At 57.7% G+C, this 14,193-nt stretch overlaps 1 protein-coding gene and 1 long non-coding RNA gene across 4 annotated transcripts; both read left to right on the top strand.

Moving 5' to 3' along the window:
• Positions 1-14: 14 nt before the first annotated feature.
• LOC129644905 (uncharacterized) lies at positions 15-917 on the top strand. The gene is made up of 3 exons (XR_008711041.1): positions 15-202; positions 367-457; positions 821-917. It is a non-coding gene; the product is annotated as an uncharacterized LOC129644905 (long non-coding RNA).
• Positions 918-1,936: 1,019 nt separating this feature from the next.
• Positions 1,937-11,735, top strand: CHRD (chordin). 3 transcript variants are annotated; one of them, XM_055570322.1, is made up of 23 exons: positions 1,937-2,222; positions 2,431-2,534; positions 3,025-3,154; positions 3,278-3,406; positions 3,499-3,598; positions 3,719-3,806; positions 4,163-4,304; positions 4,418-4,558; positions 4,640-4,722; positions 4,799-4,946; positions 5,104-5,210; positions 5,348-5,467; positions 6,116-6,272; positions 6,605-6,825; positions 7,247-7,360; positions 7,675-7,947; positions 8,023-8,116; positions 8,239-8,295; positions 8,569-8,672; positions 10,034-10,136; positions 10,527-10,681; positions 10,835-10,937; positions 11,278-11,478. In XM_055570322.1, exons 1-23 carry the CDS (start codon positions 2,075-2,077, stop codon positions 11,328-11,330), a joined length of 2,874 nt encoding a protein of 957 aa, XP_055426297.1. In that variant the 5' UTR covers positions 1,937-2,074; the 3' UTR covers positions 11,331-11,478. The 3 variants fall into 3 exon arrangements, with proteins under 3 accessions (XP_055426297.1, XP_055426296.1, XP_055426295.1); XM_055570321.1 differs by having other exon boundaries at positions 1,939-2,222; positions 11,275-11,478; XM_055570320.1 differs by lacking the exon at positions 10,835-10,937 and having other exon boundaries at positions 1,943-2,222; positions 11,275-11,735.
• The last annotated feature ends 2,458 nt before the right edge of the window (positions 11,736-14,193 follow it).

The raw sequence follows: 14,193 nt of genomic DNA, 5'->3' as shown, positions 1-14,193 counted from the left end.
CTTGGAGCCCCTGCCTGGACCATGGTTCACTAATGGAGCCCAGCTTTCCCACTCACGCATACCACACAGAGGATTTGAATAGGGGGATCTGTCTCTTCCTAGGAGCTGGAAAATCTGGGAGCCGGCTAGGGGAGAAGACGGGAGGGAAACAGTTTTTTTCCTAGGAGGAATCTGGCAGGACATTTTCACCCCTCAGGAAGAGGTACAGAGGTCTGGTTTTAGACTGGTGGGTCTCTCGGTTCCTGGCTGTCCAAATTTCTTTTCCCTGGACAACACACCTGCTGCTAAAATCTGTTAAGGCTCTTGCTTTCCTGCTTTCGTCATCAATAACACACTGGGGGTCATGTCTTGTTCCTCCTACTCCAGTGGGAATGTGGGTACTGCCTGTATTAGAGAAGATCCTGTCAAGGGTCAGCGTTTCCAGGAAGCAGTCTGGACAGTTTGAGAGGACTTCAAGGTGAGGGGGTGCATGTGCTGGATTAAGCTGGGTTCAGGTGTTGGGGCCCCATGGCTCTGATGGCTAAGCCCACTTATCTCTGTGCCAGGGCCCTGTTTGCCTGCCCTGTCTTTCTCCCTCTCCCATCTCTTACCACTCCACATGTGACAAGAGGAATAACCAGGCCCATGTGTCCCTGTCTTAGGAAAGACAGCTGCTGAACCTCCCCCGCAAATACCTCCTGCTGGCCCCCCTCTTCCACTGGCCTTGGCTCTAGTTCCTCTGCTTTCTCCTCAGTCCCACTCTCCCCACAGTCTGTCCTCAGGGGCCTCCTGGCCTGACCTTATTCCCACCTCCTCCCCCACCCCCCCACTTCATCCTCAGGCTCTCTCCTGCTCCTCCTCCCAAGAATGGGGCTCTCTGCTAAGGAGTATGGCCTAGATCCCGGAATTCTCCAGTTCAGCCAGACCAGATGCCTCCCAAGATTAAGAAGGAGGGTGCTGGGATGGTTGGGAGGATGGTGGGAGTGTGGGGGTGGGAATGTGGGGGTGGGAGGTGGCAGGGAGGCTGTCGTGGCAGGGAGGCTGTCATGCCTGGGAAAGCAAGACAAAAGAGGTTTGTGGGTAGGGTGGAGAGGCAGAGGGTCCCCCAGGTGAAGGAAGAGGGTGGGGAAGTGTGTCAGGCTGGGGAGGAGGATGGTTGGATGGGCCTGAGCACAGGTAATAGTAGGGAGAGAAACGCTGTCAGCAGACAGAAAGGGGAGACAGTCTGTTTCTGGCTAAGTTCCTATCCCAGGGACAGAGGAAAGAGGAGAGATCTCATAGGGGAAGTAGGGACACAGGCTGGGCAATGAGAGTGGTGTGGGGTTTGAGAGGTGCGGTGGGCCCAGAGACAGGCGAAGATGAGTTGATGGGCCCGTCCTGCCCGTTGTCATCCTTAAAGACAATTCTTCATCCTTCCGGCAGGAACTCAGTCTGAACGCAGTGGCCGGCCCAGGCCTCAGGCCGTCTCTGCCCCTCCGTGGCCTGGGGCTCCCATCCCGGGCCGGACACGCACCTCCTGGTCCAGTTGCCCTGTGGACGCCGGCAGCGGGTGGGTGGGTGGGGGGTGCTCCAGATCCGCCTCTCCTCCCCGCTTTGCGCCCCCTGGTCCCTCCCCTCCCCCTATCCCCTCCGCTCCCCCTTCCCCTACAGCCCCTCCCTCCTCCCCTGCCCGGTTCCAGCCCCTCCCTCCCCTCCCCCACTCGCGATCCGGGCCGCTGCTGCTGGGCCGGACCCCCCGGGCTCAGCCCGGCCCCTCGCCGAGCCGCCGCCGCCGCCCCGTTTGCTGAGGAGGAGGCCCCCGGCCGGGGCGCCGGGCGCGGGGCATAAAACGGGCCAGAGCCGGCGCCCGGGGCACTAGAGCCGCGTACGGCCCGGGTCAGCGCCCGCCCGCCCGCGCTCCTCCCGGCCGCTCCTCCCGCCCCGCCCGGCCCGGCGCCGACTCCGCGGCCGCCCGACGAGCCCCTCGCCGCACCGCTCGGGCCCTGGCCCCGGCCCCCTCCCGCCGCACCGCCCCCGGCCCGGCCCTCCTCGCGTCTCCCTCCTCCCTCTGCTGCTCCCTCCTCCCTCCCGCCTCCCCAGCTGTCCCGTTCGCGTCATGCCGAGCCTCCCGGCCCCGCCGGCCCCGCTGCTGCTCCTCGGGCTGCTGCTGCTCGGCTCCCGGCCGGCCCGCGGCGCCGGCCCCGAGCACCCCGCGCTGCCTATCCGGCCCGAGAAGGAGCCGCTGCCCATTCGGGGAGCAGCAGGTAGGTGGGCGCCCCGGGGGAGGCGCGGGTGGGGAGTCCGGCTCGGGGCAAGTCTGCTCCCGCCCGGAGGGGGCGCAGGGCGCAGGTGGCTCGGCGCGGCGGGCGGCCCGGAGGGGTGCCCAGGGTACCCGGGGCCCGGCCCGCAGCGCCCGGGGCGGGCACACGGCAGGAGCGGGACAGCCGCCGCCAGCCAAGCTCGTCCCCGCAGGCTGCTCCTTCGGCGGGAAGGTCTATGCCTTGGACGAGACGTGGCACCCGGACCTGGGGGAGCCCTTCGGGGTGATGCGCTGCGTGCTCTGCGCCTGCGAGGCGGTGAGTGGACCCAATGGCTGTGGCTGGGGGCCCTGTGGGTCGGGGAGCGCTGAGGTCTTGGGACGTCGGATGGACCCGGAGCTGCTGAAGAGAAAGAAGCCAGTCTGCAGATATTTGGGATAATTTTTTTTGGCGGAGGAGGCACGAGGGAGGATAGAGGAGAGGAAGCGCCCCCTTCAAGTCTCAGGTGTTGCCTATTATTGATCGTCCACTATGTGTCAGGCTCTTAGCCAACTCCATTTCATCTCTCGCTAAACTCCTAGTACAACCACGTTAGACAGAGACTATCATTACTCCCGTTTTCCAGATAGGGACCGCACAGCCCAGAGAGGTTAAGTAACTTGTCTAGAGTCGCGCAGCTTGTAGGTAGCAGAGCACTCTTGCCTCCGTGGGCCGACCTTGCCCTTGTCCGATGCCTTCCCGGCTTGCCTTTGATTCTCAACAATTGATGTCTTGCCCTTCCTCGGGTTTCCGTCTTCTCTGTGAGCAGCCTCAGTGGGGTCGCCGCGCAAGGGGCGCAGGCAGGGTCAGCTGCAAGAACATCAAACCCGAGTGCCCAACCCTGGCCTGCGGGCAGCCGCGCCAGCTGCCTGGACACTGCTGCCAGACCTGCCCCCAGGGTAAGGCCGGCTCCGCGGAGAGGGGAGGGCGGCAGGGCCGAGATGCGTGGCTGGGCGGAATGGAACGGTCAGCTGGCCCTCTCCTTGCCCACCTGAAACCCATGTCCCCCACCCCCGGTGCAGAGCACAGCAGTCCAGAAAAGCAGCCGACGGGCCTGGCCTTCGAGTATCCACGCGACCCAGAGCACCGAAGCTACAGCGACCGCGGGGAGCCAGGAGCTGAGGATCGGGGGCGTGGAGACGGCCACACGGGTAGGCAGGGGCCGGGTAGGAACTGGGGTTGTGACGGGCGCCGGGCCGCTGCAGCGGGTGATGGAACTAGGGACATCTTCCTCCCCTCGCAGACTTCGTGGCGCTGCTGACAGGGCCAAGGTCGCAAGCGGTGGCGCGGGCTCGAGTGTCGCTGCAGCGCTCCAGTCTGCGGTTCTCCATCTCCTACCGGCGGTGAGAAAGAGGAAGGAGGGAGGAGGGGTCAGCGGGGGCCAGGGAGGGAGAATTTGGAGAGGCTGGAGCAGCCTTCTGGCCCAGGCTCAGAGCTGGTGCTCAAGGGATGCTCATTACCAGGCTGGACCGCCCTACCCGAATCCGCTTCTCTGACTCCACTGGCAGCATCCTGTTTGAACACCCTGCAGCCCCCACCCAAGATGGCCTGGTGAGACGATGCCATTTATGAGTACTTATCCCATCTGGGCACTATGCTGAGAGCATGCTCTACATTGCCTCCTTGGGTCCTCACAACAGCCCAGTGGGAGAGAGGCACTGACATGATGATGCCCATTTTACAGATGAGGGAACTGAGGCTCACTAGCAGAATGTGATTTGTTCAAGGTCATACAGCTAGTTAGTGGAGGATCTGGGATTTGGACCCTGGCATCTGGTTCCAGGGCCCCTTCTTACATGTCCTAGGAGAGCCTGGGGGCAGCTTCCCATATTCCTTCCTCACCAGACATGGGCCTCTCAGCAGGCATGTCCTGTATACTGAGAGGGCCTCTTGTGTCTCTGCTCCAGGTCTGCGGGGTGTGGCGGGCAGTGCCTCGGTTGTCCCTGCGACTCCTTAGGGCAGAGCAGCTGTATGTGGCACTTGTGACACCCACTCAGCCTTCAGGGGAGGTCTGGGGACCTCTCATTCGGCACCGGGCCCTGGCTGCAGGTGAGGGGAGCCAACAGCTCCTGGACGTGAAGCTCAGAGTCTTTTTGGCCCCAGAAATGGAGTGAGCTGAGGGGGCACTTTCTGATGGGCTCTCATGGTCCTTTCTTCCCCAGAGACCTTCAGTGCCATCCTGACCCTGGAAGGCCCCCCACAGCCAGGCATAGGGGGCATCGCCCTACTCACTCTCAGTGACACAGAGGACTCCTTGCACTTTCTGCTGCTCTTCCGTGGGCTCCTGGAGTCCAGGAGTGGGGGTAAGCGGGATGGGGCAGACACGTGAGGAGGGTAGGGAGAGCACCCATCTTTCAGAGGTTCCATGTGTGCGCCTGTTGCAGGACCAGCCCAGGTTCCCCTGCGGCTCCAGATTCTACACCAGGGGAAGCTACTGCGAGAGCTCCAAGCCAATGCCTCAGCCCAGGTGAGTGAGGGTCTGGCTCTTACTGCCGCCTGCTCTAGCCTCTTGCTGTGCCCACCGCACCCTCCTCTGCCCCCAGGAACCGGGCTTTGCTGAAGTGCTGCCCAACCTGACAGCCCAGGAGATGGACTGGCTGGTGCTGGGGGAGCTGCAGATGGCCCTAGAGAGGGCAAGTGGGCCAGGGCTACGCATCAGTGGACACATTGCAGCCAGGCAGAGCTGCGATGGTGAGGCAGGGTCAAGCCGGGCACCCTGGGCACACACAATGAGAGGCACAGCAAAGTGCCAGAGGAGGGGCCAGGGTGGGTACAGGAAGGATCCTGGGGGCTGGGGTGTGAATGGCTGTGGGGCAAGCCTGCGTCCACCTGTCCCTCCCCTTTGCAGTCCTGCAAAGTGTCCTTTGCGGGGCGGATGCCCTGATCCCAGTTCAGACGGGTGCAGCGGGCTCAGCCAGCCTTACACTGCTAGGAAACGGCTCCCTGATCTACCAAGTAAGAGTCAGGGGTGGGGCAGGGGCGGTGCAGGAGGTGAGAAGGCAGCAGGGCAGGGCGGGGCTTTAGACTACAAAGGTTCAGGGCCCAGCCCTTCTCTGCTAGTCTCATTTGCCCTCCCCACTCCTGCCCTCCAGGTACAGGTGGTAGGTACAGGCAGTGAGGTGGTGGCCATGACGCTGGAGACCAAGCCTCAACAGAGGAACCAGCACACGGTCCTATGCCACATGGTTGGACTCCAGCCGGGAGGACACAGGGTGAGTACTTCAGGGAGACCAGGGCCGCAGGGCCCAGGCAACAGAGTTGACAGTGTTGGGGGGCCGTGGGAAGCCATGTTGGATGAGCAGGGACGTTTGGTATTATTCACTCACTTGCAGTCTCTCTCACTGATGCGTTGATTCACTGGACTCATTATATAGTGAGCCTTGGGCTAAGGACTGCAGTACAAAGAAAATCAGATGTGGCTCCTGTCTTCAGGAAGCTTGTATCCAGTGGAAGGAGTTACATAGGGAGGCCAGTGCAGCAGATCATATAATAATAAACATGATAGCAATGACTGCCATTTATTGAGCCTTTCTGTATGCCACAAACTGCACTGGTTGCCTTGCTTACATTATTTTTGGCCCTCACATTACTCATCTAACAGATGATGAAGAGAAGGATCAGAGAGCTTAAATAATTCCTCAAGGTGGGTTGCATAGGTAGGAAGCACCAGAGAAGGGACTTGAACCTGGGCCTGCCCGGTTCTTAGCCAGTTACTGGTGTATGGCAGTGTGTATGGGTTTACTGGGGATGCAAAGCAACATGGAAAGGGTTCAGAATCTTGGGCTCGTGTGAAAGCTGAGGAGGGTTCATCCAGGGCCTGGCAGGCTGCACTTAGGGCTCACTCTTCCCTGCCCCCTCAGGCTGTGGGTATCTGCCCTGGGCTGGGTGCCCGGGGGGCTCATATGCTGCTGCAGAATGAACTGTTCCTGAACGTGGGCACCAAGGACTTCCCAGATGGAGAGCTGCGGGGCCACGTGGCCGCCCTACCCTACAGTGGGCACAGCGCCCGCCATGACAGTGAGTGCTCCAGGGGTCTGCCCCACCTTTGGTGTCCTCTAATTCAAGCATGTGAGGGATGGTGCCAGAGGGCCAGAGCCTGGCACTTCTTTCTCTGCACCTGAGCTCCAGTTGGCATCTGGAGAAGGTGAGGATATTCAGGGTGGCCCTGCCGGGAGATGGTCCCTCTCACCACAGTGCAGGCCTCTCCCTTGCTGCTTCCCCAGCCCTGGGCCTGTGGACAGTGCCCGCTAGTTTGTGGAGTCTGTGCCGAGGGAGATGGGAAATGCTAGGGTTAAGTCGCTGCTCTCAGCCATCTTCTCATCAGCCATCTCTCCTCTGTCTGGATCCAGCACTGCCTGTGCCCCTGGCAGGAGCCCTGGTGTTGCCCCCGGTGCAGAGCCAGGCAGCAGGGCACGCCTGGCTCTCCCTGGACACCCACTGTCACCTGCACTATGAAGTGCTGCTGGCAGGGCTTGGTGGCTCAGAACAGGGCACCATCACTGCCCACCTCCTTGGGCCTCCTGGAATGCCAGGGCCCCGGCGGCTGCTGAAGGGATTCTATGGCCCGGAGGTGAGGAGGTGTTGGTGGGAGGCAGTTTGGAAAATAGCTGCTTTTTAGCATGAAAGGCTCTGTGGGCCTGGGCAGGGGAAACAGAGAGCAGGCAAGCCTCAGGAGTCAGGCAGACCTGGGTACGAATCTGGTTCAGCCTTTTAGTATCCCTTTACCCACCTGCATCCTACTCTGCTGGGATCTCGTGGGTAGGGTGTAATGTCCTGGACCTCCAAGGGGTGGGTGGGATGGACTAAGCTCCTGACACGGCTGGGTTGCCGTGGACCTGAGGCTTCTGAACTCTACACCATTGCTGATGGGCTTGCTTCTCTGGAGACCTTACTTAACTTTCCTGAGTCTCAGTTTCCTTACCTGAGAAACTGGGAATGGTAGGCTTAGTCCGAGAGTGCCTTGTTCTGTCCCTTCTTCTGTCTGCTGCCAGGCCCAGGGTGTGGTGAAGGACCTGGAGCCCGAGCTGCTGCGGCACCTGGCTCAGGGCTCTGCCTCCCTGCTGATCACCACCAAGGGGAGCCCCCAAGGGGAGCTGCGAGGGCAGGTAGGGAGGCAGTGCGGGCCAGTTGGGATGGGTCAGATTCGGGTGAGCACCGCGGTGCTCTTTGTTAGCCACTTGCCCTCTCCGAACCCTGGGGGCGGTAGAATTGTGCACACTCCCTAGCTCGCTGAGAGGATGAAGCCACACTAGGTACTTAATGAGGCGAGAAGCTGACCGCCTGTCCTTGGCAGCTGGGATGAGTGCTGTGGCTAAGAGCACCCTTCTGGGGCACAGTGGGTGCTCTGGGTGTCTTGGCTGCCACTGGTGGAGATGCAAGAGGGAGCCTGGGTGCTGCCTCAACCTGCCTCTCCTCTCAGGTGCACATTGCCAACCAATGCGAGGTGGGTGGCCTGCGCCTGGCGGCAGCGGGGGACAAAGAACTGCAGGCACCTGGGGCTCTGGAGGCAGTGGCGGCCATGGTGGCCCCACTGCCCGCTGTGCCGGGCCCAGACACCCCAGTGCAAGCCAGACCAGGTGGCCCCAGTCGGCTCCGAGACCCCAACACCTGCTTCTTTGAGGGGCAGCAGCGCCCCCACGGGGCTCGCTGGGCTCCTAACTATGACCCGCTCTGCTCGCTCTGCATCTGCCAGGTAGGAGGCCCTGGAAGGGCGCACTGGGGCCAGGGTTCTGGAGCCCCGGAACCAACCCTAAGTCTCTCCCTGCAGAGACGCACGGTGATTTGTGACCCCGTGGTGTGCCCGCCGCCCAGCTGTCCAAGCCCGGTGCAGGCACCAGACCAGTGCTGCCCTGTGTGCCCGGGTGAGTGCCCTGCAGGAGTGGAGAGGGTCATGGAGGGTCCACCATGGGAGGCGGTGAGGCCTCTGGGGAGGGAAGGAAGAAGGGGGCCATCCTCTGCCTTCATTATTTCTTTGGATCCACAGAGAAACAAGATGTCAAAGACCTCCCGGGGCTGCCAAGGAACAGGGACCCTGGCGAGGGTGAGTTGGAAGTGTGTGAATGCAGGGGTGGGGAGTCCAACGGAGCTGTTGGGTAGGATTGGGGGGGAGTGGGAGGGGGAGTATATTTACTGGGATGGAGGTGGTTGAGGGGCACAGGTTACAACTGACACCTGAGAGGCTTCATTAGAGTCCTTGGCCCACAAGTAGGCCCTGGGGTTAGACCACTGTGGGGTTGGCCTGAGGCTCAAGCCTGGGTTGTGGGCCTAGCTAATGAACTCAGCACTAATGGCTCTGGGCACTGTCTCCCACCAGGCTGCTATTTTGACGGTGACCGGAGCTGGCGGGCAGCAGGCACCCGGTGGCACCCTGTCGTGCCCCCATTTGGGTTAATTAAGTGTGCTGTCTGCACCTGCAAGGTATGGCAGCCCAGCTTTCTCTGATGCTGGAACCCCTAAGATCTGCAGAGTGGGAGAGGGGGCTTCTGGGAGAGGAAAGCCCAGTCTTGGTGATCAAAATAATAGAAGTCCTTTAAAAAAAAAAAAAAATAGAAGTCCTTTGCACAATCTTTTCGGGGGGTGGCCACACCATGGGACTTGGGCTTCCCTGGTGGCTCAGATGGTAAAGAATCTGCCTGCAATGCAGGAGATCTGAGTTTGATCCCTGGGTCAGGGAGATCCCCTGGAGGAGGGAATGGTAGCCCACTCCAGTATTCTTGCCTGGAGAATCCCATGGACAGAGGATCCTGGCAGGCTACAGTCCATGGGGTCGAAAAGAGTTGGACACGACTGAACAACTAAGCATAGACAGCACACACACTATGTGACTTGCAGGACCCCAGACTGAACGTGGACCCATGGCAGGAAAGTGCCAAGTCCTAACCACTAGGCCACAGGGAACTCTCAGTTCCTGGGCTTTGAAAGTTGGCTTCCTGTAGGAAAAGGTGAATTTGGGTGAATTCTGGCTCTCCCAGCTGACTAGCTCCATGTAACCCTGGGCACTTTCTGTATGACCCTGAATCTCACTTTGCTCGCCCAGAAGCAGAGATGGTAGCACCTACCTTGCAGGGCTACAATGAAGATTTGAGTTCAGGTATATAAAGCCCCAGGCTTCTCAGATGGTACTAGTAGTAAAGAACCTGCCTGCCAGTGCAGGAGATGCAAGATATGCAGATTTGATCTCTGGGTGAGGAAGATCCCTTGGAGCAGGAAATGGCAACCTATTTCAGTATTCTTGTCTGGAAAATCCCACGGACAGAGGAATCTGGAGGGCTACAGTCCATAGGGTTACAAAGAGTCGGACATGACTGAAGCGAATTGGCATGCATATAAAGCTGCAGTCCAAGCCCTCTGGGCTTCCCTGGTAGCTCAGCTGGTAAATAATCTGCCTGCAATGCAGGAGACGCTGCTTCAATTCCTGGGTTGGGAAGATTCCCTGGAGAAGGGACAGGCTACCCACTCCAGTATTCTTGGGCCTCCCTTGTGGTTCAGCTGGTAAAGAATCCACCTACAATGAGGGAGACCTGGGTTCAATCCCTGGGTTGGAAAGATCCCCTGGAGAAGGGAAAGGCTACCCATTCCAGTATTCTGGTCAGGAGAATTCCATGGACTATATAGTCCATGGGGTCACAAAGAGTTGGACACGACCGAGTGACTTTCACTACAAGACCTCTGGGTGAAAAAGGTCACGCGTCTGAGGTATGGGGGAGGAAAAGGAGGAGGCAGAAGGCTTGTGTGTTCTGCCTTTTTCCTGACACCCTTCACTTCGTGGGTCCCTGCAGGGGGGCACTGGGGAGGTGCACTGTGAGAAGGTGCAGTGTCCCCGGCTGGCCTGTGCCCAGCCCGTCCGCGCCAACCCCACTGACTGCTGTAAGCAGTGTCCAGGTAAGGGGGACGGGGCACTGAGGCCTCTAGGGGCAGACGAGGCTCTTCATGCCTTGTCCTGGGTGGGAGGGATGCGTGGCGAGGGGATGCCTTTTGAAGGTGGAGGGAAGGGATGTCTTAGCTAATTCAGCATTTGCCCAGGCTGCTCTCTGCTTAGCCTGAAGCCAGGGATCTACATGCAGCAAAAGAATGTGCATGTGTTAGTGGGCTGTGACGGGATCTGGTTCCTGTCCCACCCACCCATCCACCCACCCATCCATCCACCCATCTATCCAAATTTATCACCTACTAAGTGCCAGAAACTGCTAGGTGACAAATATGGCCTGGATGGTCCCCACAGAGCTCACATCTACTGATCTATTTCTCCTTTCCTCCTCTTGCTGCCCACAGTGGGGTCAGGGGGCCACCCCCAACTGGGGGACCCCATGCAGGCTGATGGGCCCCGAGGCTGCCGTTTTGCAGGGCAGTGGTTCCCAGAGAGCCAGAGCTGGCACCCTTCGGTGCCCCCCTTTGGGGAGATGAGCTGTATTACCTGCAGATGTGGGGTGAGTGGGGGCTTGTGTGAGGTAGGCATTGGGGACCTGGCCTGGGGGAGGGGAACTTCCTAGGGAGGGCAGGCGGGCTTTCCCTAGGAGGCTGAAGACCACTGTGCCCCAGCACCTCTGGGAACCCTCAGGATCTGGTCTGTCCTGCACCAGGCAGGGGTGCCCCACTGTGAGCGGGATGACTGTTCACCGCCACTGTCCTGCGGCCCAGGGAAGGAGAGCCGCTGCTGCTCCCACTGCACACCCCGGCGGAGGCGTAAGTGCGGCGTCTGGGGCGGCAGCTCTGGGATGCCTGGGGAGGGGAGGGAGCACCGACCACGTGCTGGGTGCAGTGCCCTCTGCTGCACAAGTGTTGTCCTGTCCCCTCCCACAGCAACCTTGTAGGCTTGGTCTCCATTGCCTTTTCTTCACCAAGGAACTTGCTGACCCTCAAAGGGATCAGGCAACTAGGCTAAAGGTACACAGCTGGTGTGTGCTGACTTGCTTCATGAATTCTGACCTTTCTGAGATCAGAACAGGGAAGCTCCACTGTGTCCTCTGTGTCCCCCCACCCCCTTGCTCCTCTTCTAAACTTCACTCTCTTCTGCCTCCAGCAGCCCCAGAGACCAGGACAGTCCCAGAGCTTGGGAAAGAAGACGAAGGCTCCTAGGGAGCAGCCAGAGGCCCTGCGACCAAGAGGATGGGGCCTGGGCCGAGGGAAGGAGGGGCACCGAGGACCCCGTGTTCTCCTGCGGGAAATCCAGTGCCTTTGGCCCCTCTCTTCTGCCTCTTCCCCCTCCCCCACTACCTCTGGGAACCACAACTGCACACGGGGGAGGGGCAGCCATGGCAGACCAAGGCCATGTCAGCTCCAACTCTGGCCTCGTCACCCTCCGGCTCCTGCCTTGGAAGCCCAACCCCTTTCCTTCTGTACATACTGTCACTGGCTTGTTGGGATTTTTAATTTATCCTCACTCAGCACCAAGGGTCCCCTTCCACTTCACTCCTGCTGCCCCTGAGCTGAGCAGAGTCATTACTGGAGATTTTTGTATTTATTAAAACTTCTTTTTTTCCAGTCTTTGGGCTAATGGTTGTTTCTTTGTGACCAGGGGCCTAAGTGGGCCCTAGTGGAGAAGGGTCTGAGGGGTGGTAGGGAGAGAGAGGGGCACTGGCTCCAGGGGCTTCGCTCTACCTTTGGGGAGCAGTAAAAGACCCGGGGAAGGGGGCAAGATGACACAATAGCCGGTGGTAGGACTAGATCCTGCAGAGGGGCCTAGGCTGTCTTTGAGATGGAACACAGCTTCAAGAACTCAGGCCACTGGAAGCAGTATTTGGACATTAGTTTCCACTGACCTGCCCAGGCCGGCATTTTTGCTAGTGTTATAGTGTCTCAGCCCTGGAGGAGGACATGGCAACCCATTCCAGTATTTTGCCTGGAGCATCCCATGGACAGAGGAGTCTGGCAGCTGCAGTCCATGGGTTCACAAAGAGTCAGATACGACTGAAGCAACTTAGCATGCACGCACGCACAGTGTCTCAAAATAGGTGCTGGCAGGATTTACAGTTTGATTTGTTACCCTGGGGTCAGTCAGGCCTTCTACTTTGTAGCAAGTTTGAGCCTCTGAGCTTCTCTAGCAGAAAAAGACAGAAGGTAATACACAGGGACCCTAACCAGAGGAGAAACTGGGGTGGTTCTGGTACACCTGGTTTTTGAAGAGAAACCTCTTTCACATAGAATCCTCCTCTTTGAGAATCACCGTTCCGCATTCTCTAGTGACTGCCCTGGGGTATCTTTTATACCACATCAGATTTTGGATCTGTCAGAGGAAGGACAGCCTCTCAGAGCCATCACTTGATGGCGCTGCTGGCAGCCAACAGTTCACTTTGGGCCAAGTCAGTGTCTGTGGAAAATTCTTAAAAAGATGGGAATACCAGACCACCTGACCAGCCTCCTGAGAAATCTTTATGCAGGTCAAGAAGCAACAGTTAGAACCGGACATGGAACAACAGACTGGTTCCAAAAGAAGTACGTCAAGGCTGTATATTGTCACCCTGCTTATTTAACTTATATGCAGAGTACATCATGAGAAACGCCGGGCTAGATGAAGCACAAGCTGGAATCAAGATTGCTGGGAGAAATATCAATAATCTCAGATATGCAGATAATACGACCCTTATGGCAGAAACCGAAGAACTAAAGAGCCTGTTGATGAAAGTGAAAGAGGACAGTGAAAAAGTTGGCTTAAAACTCAACATTCAGAAAACTAAAATCATGGCCTCCGATCCCATCACTTCATGGCAAATAGATGGGGAAACAATGGAAACAGTAAGAGACTATCTTTTTGGGCTTCAAAATCACTGCAGATGGTGACTGAAGCCATGAAATTAAAAGACACTTGCTTCTTGGAAGAAAATCTATGACCAATCTAGACAGTGTATTAAAAAGCAGAGACATTACTTTGCCAACAAAGGTCCATCTAGTCAAGGCTATGGTTTTTCCAGTGGTCATGTATGGATGTGAGAGTTGAACTATAAAGAAAGCTGAGCGCTGAAGAATTGATGCTTTTGAACTGTGGTGTTGGAGAAGACTCTTGAGAGTCCCTTGGACAGCAAGGAGATCCAACCGGTCCATCCTAAAGGAAATTAGTCCTGAATATTCATTGGAAGGACTGATGTTAAAGCAGCAGCTCCAATACTTTGGCCACCTGATGCGAGATGTTTGACTCTGATGTTGGGAACGATTGAAGGCAGGAGAAGGGGACGACAGAGGATGAGATGGCTGGATGGCATCACCAACTCAATGGACATGGGTTTGAGTAAACTCCGGGAGTTGGTGATGGACAGGGAGGCCTGGCGTGCTGCAGTCCGTGGGGTCGCAAAGCGTCAGACACGACTGAGCGACTGAGCTGAATGTCTGTGCAGGTATTTGAATAATGTATGACTACAGACTACAGAGGGTGCCTCTTCAGGACAGGGGGAGAAGTGAGGGCCGGAGAGGCAGCCCAGGCACTTCGTGGGAGTGTGGAGTCCGGGTTCCACCACTCTAATGCATGTCAGCTGCTCAACTTGTAGGATAGCCTGCATTCTAAACGAGAGTTGGTTGCTTTCAAAAAAGTTTCTGGATTATTTCATTGCATTTCACCCTTAGTCTTTTATGAAATAATGGGAACTAGAAAAACAAAGTGTGACACTTCTGACCCAACAAAAGTGGCTTCATAAAGTGACACAATTGGGATAAGGAGAGAGTTTGCCAGGCATGCTGGAGTGGGCACATTTTAGCTCACCAGATTTTAGGAAGTCAAAGAGGATGAGCGAAGGAAAAAAACACAGAGCACAGTCTGGAATACTGGAGATATATTGTTGTAGAGGACAAAAGGGGAAAAACTCAGGGATACTGAAATGATTATGGTGCCCTGAGAATGGTGCTGCCCCTTATAACATAGTTTGGCTTTGATATATGATCTCAAGAACAAAGGGAGCTGCCAGAATGATTTCTGCTCATCATCGTAAATCACTGTGAATGTGGTAATATA

Source organism: Bubalus kerabau, chromosome 2, assembly GCF_029407905.1.
Source record: "Bubalus kerabau isolate K-KA32 ecotype Philippines breed swamp buffalo chromosome 2, PCC_UOA_SB_1v2, whole genome shotgun sequence".
Classification (NCBI taxonomy): domain Eukaryota; kingdom Metazoa; phylum Chordata; class Mammalia; order Artiodactyla; family Bovidae; genus Bubalus; species Bubalus kerabau.
Note: the sequence above shows the minus strand (reverse complement) of the source record. Positions and strands in the feature narration are given on the sequence as shown.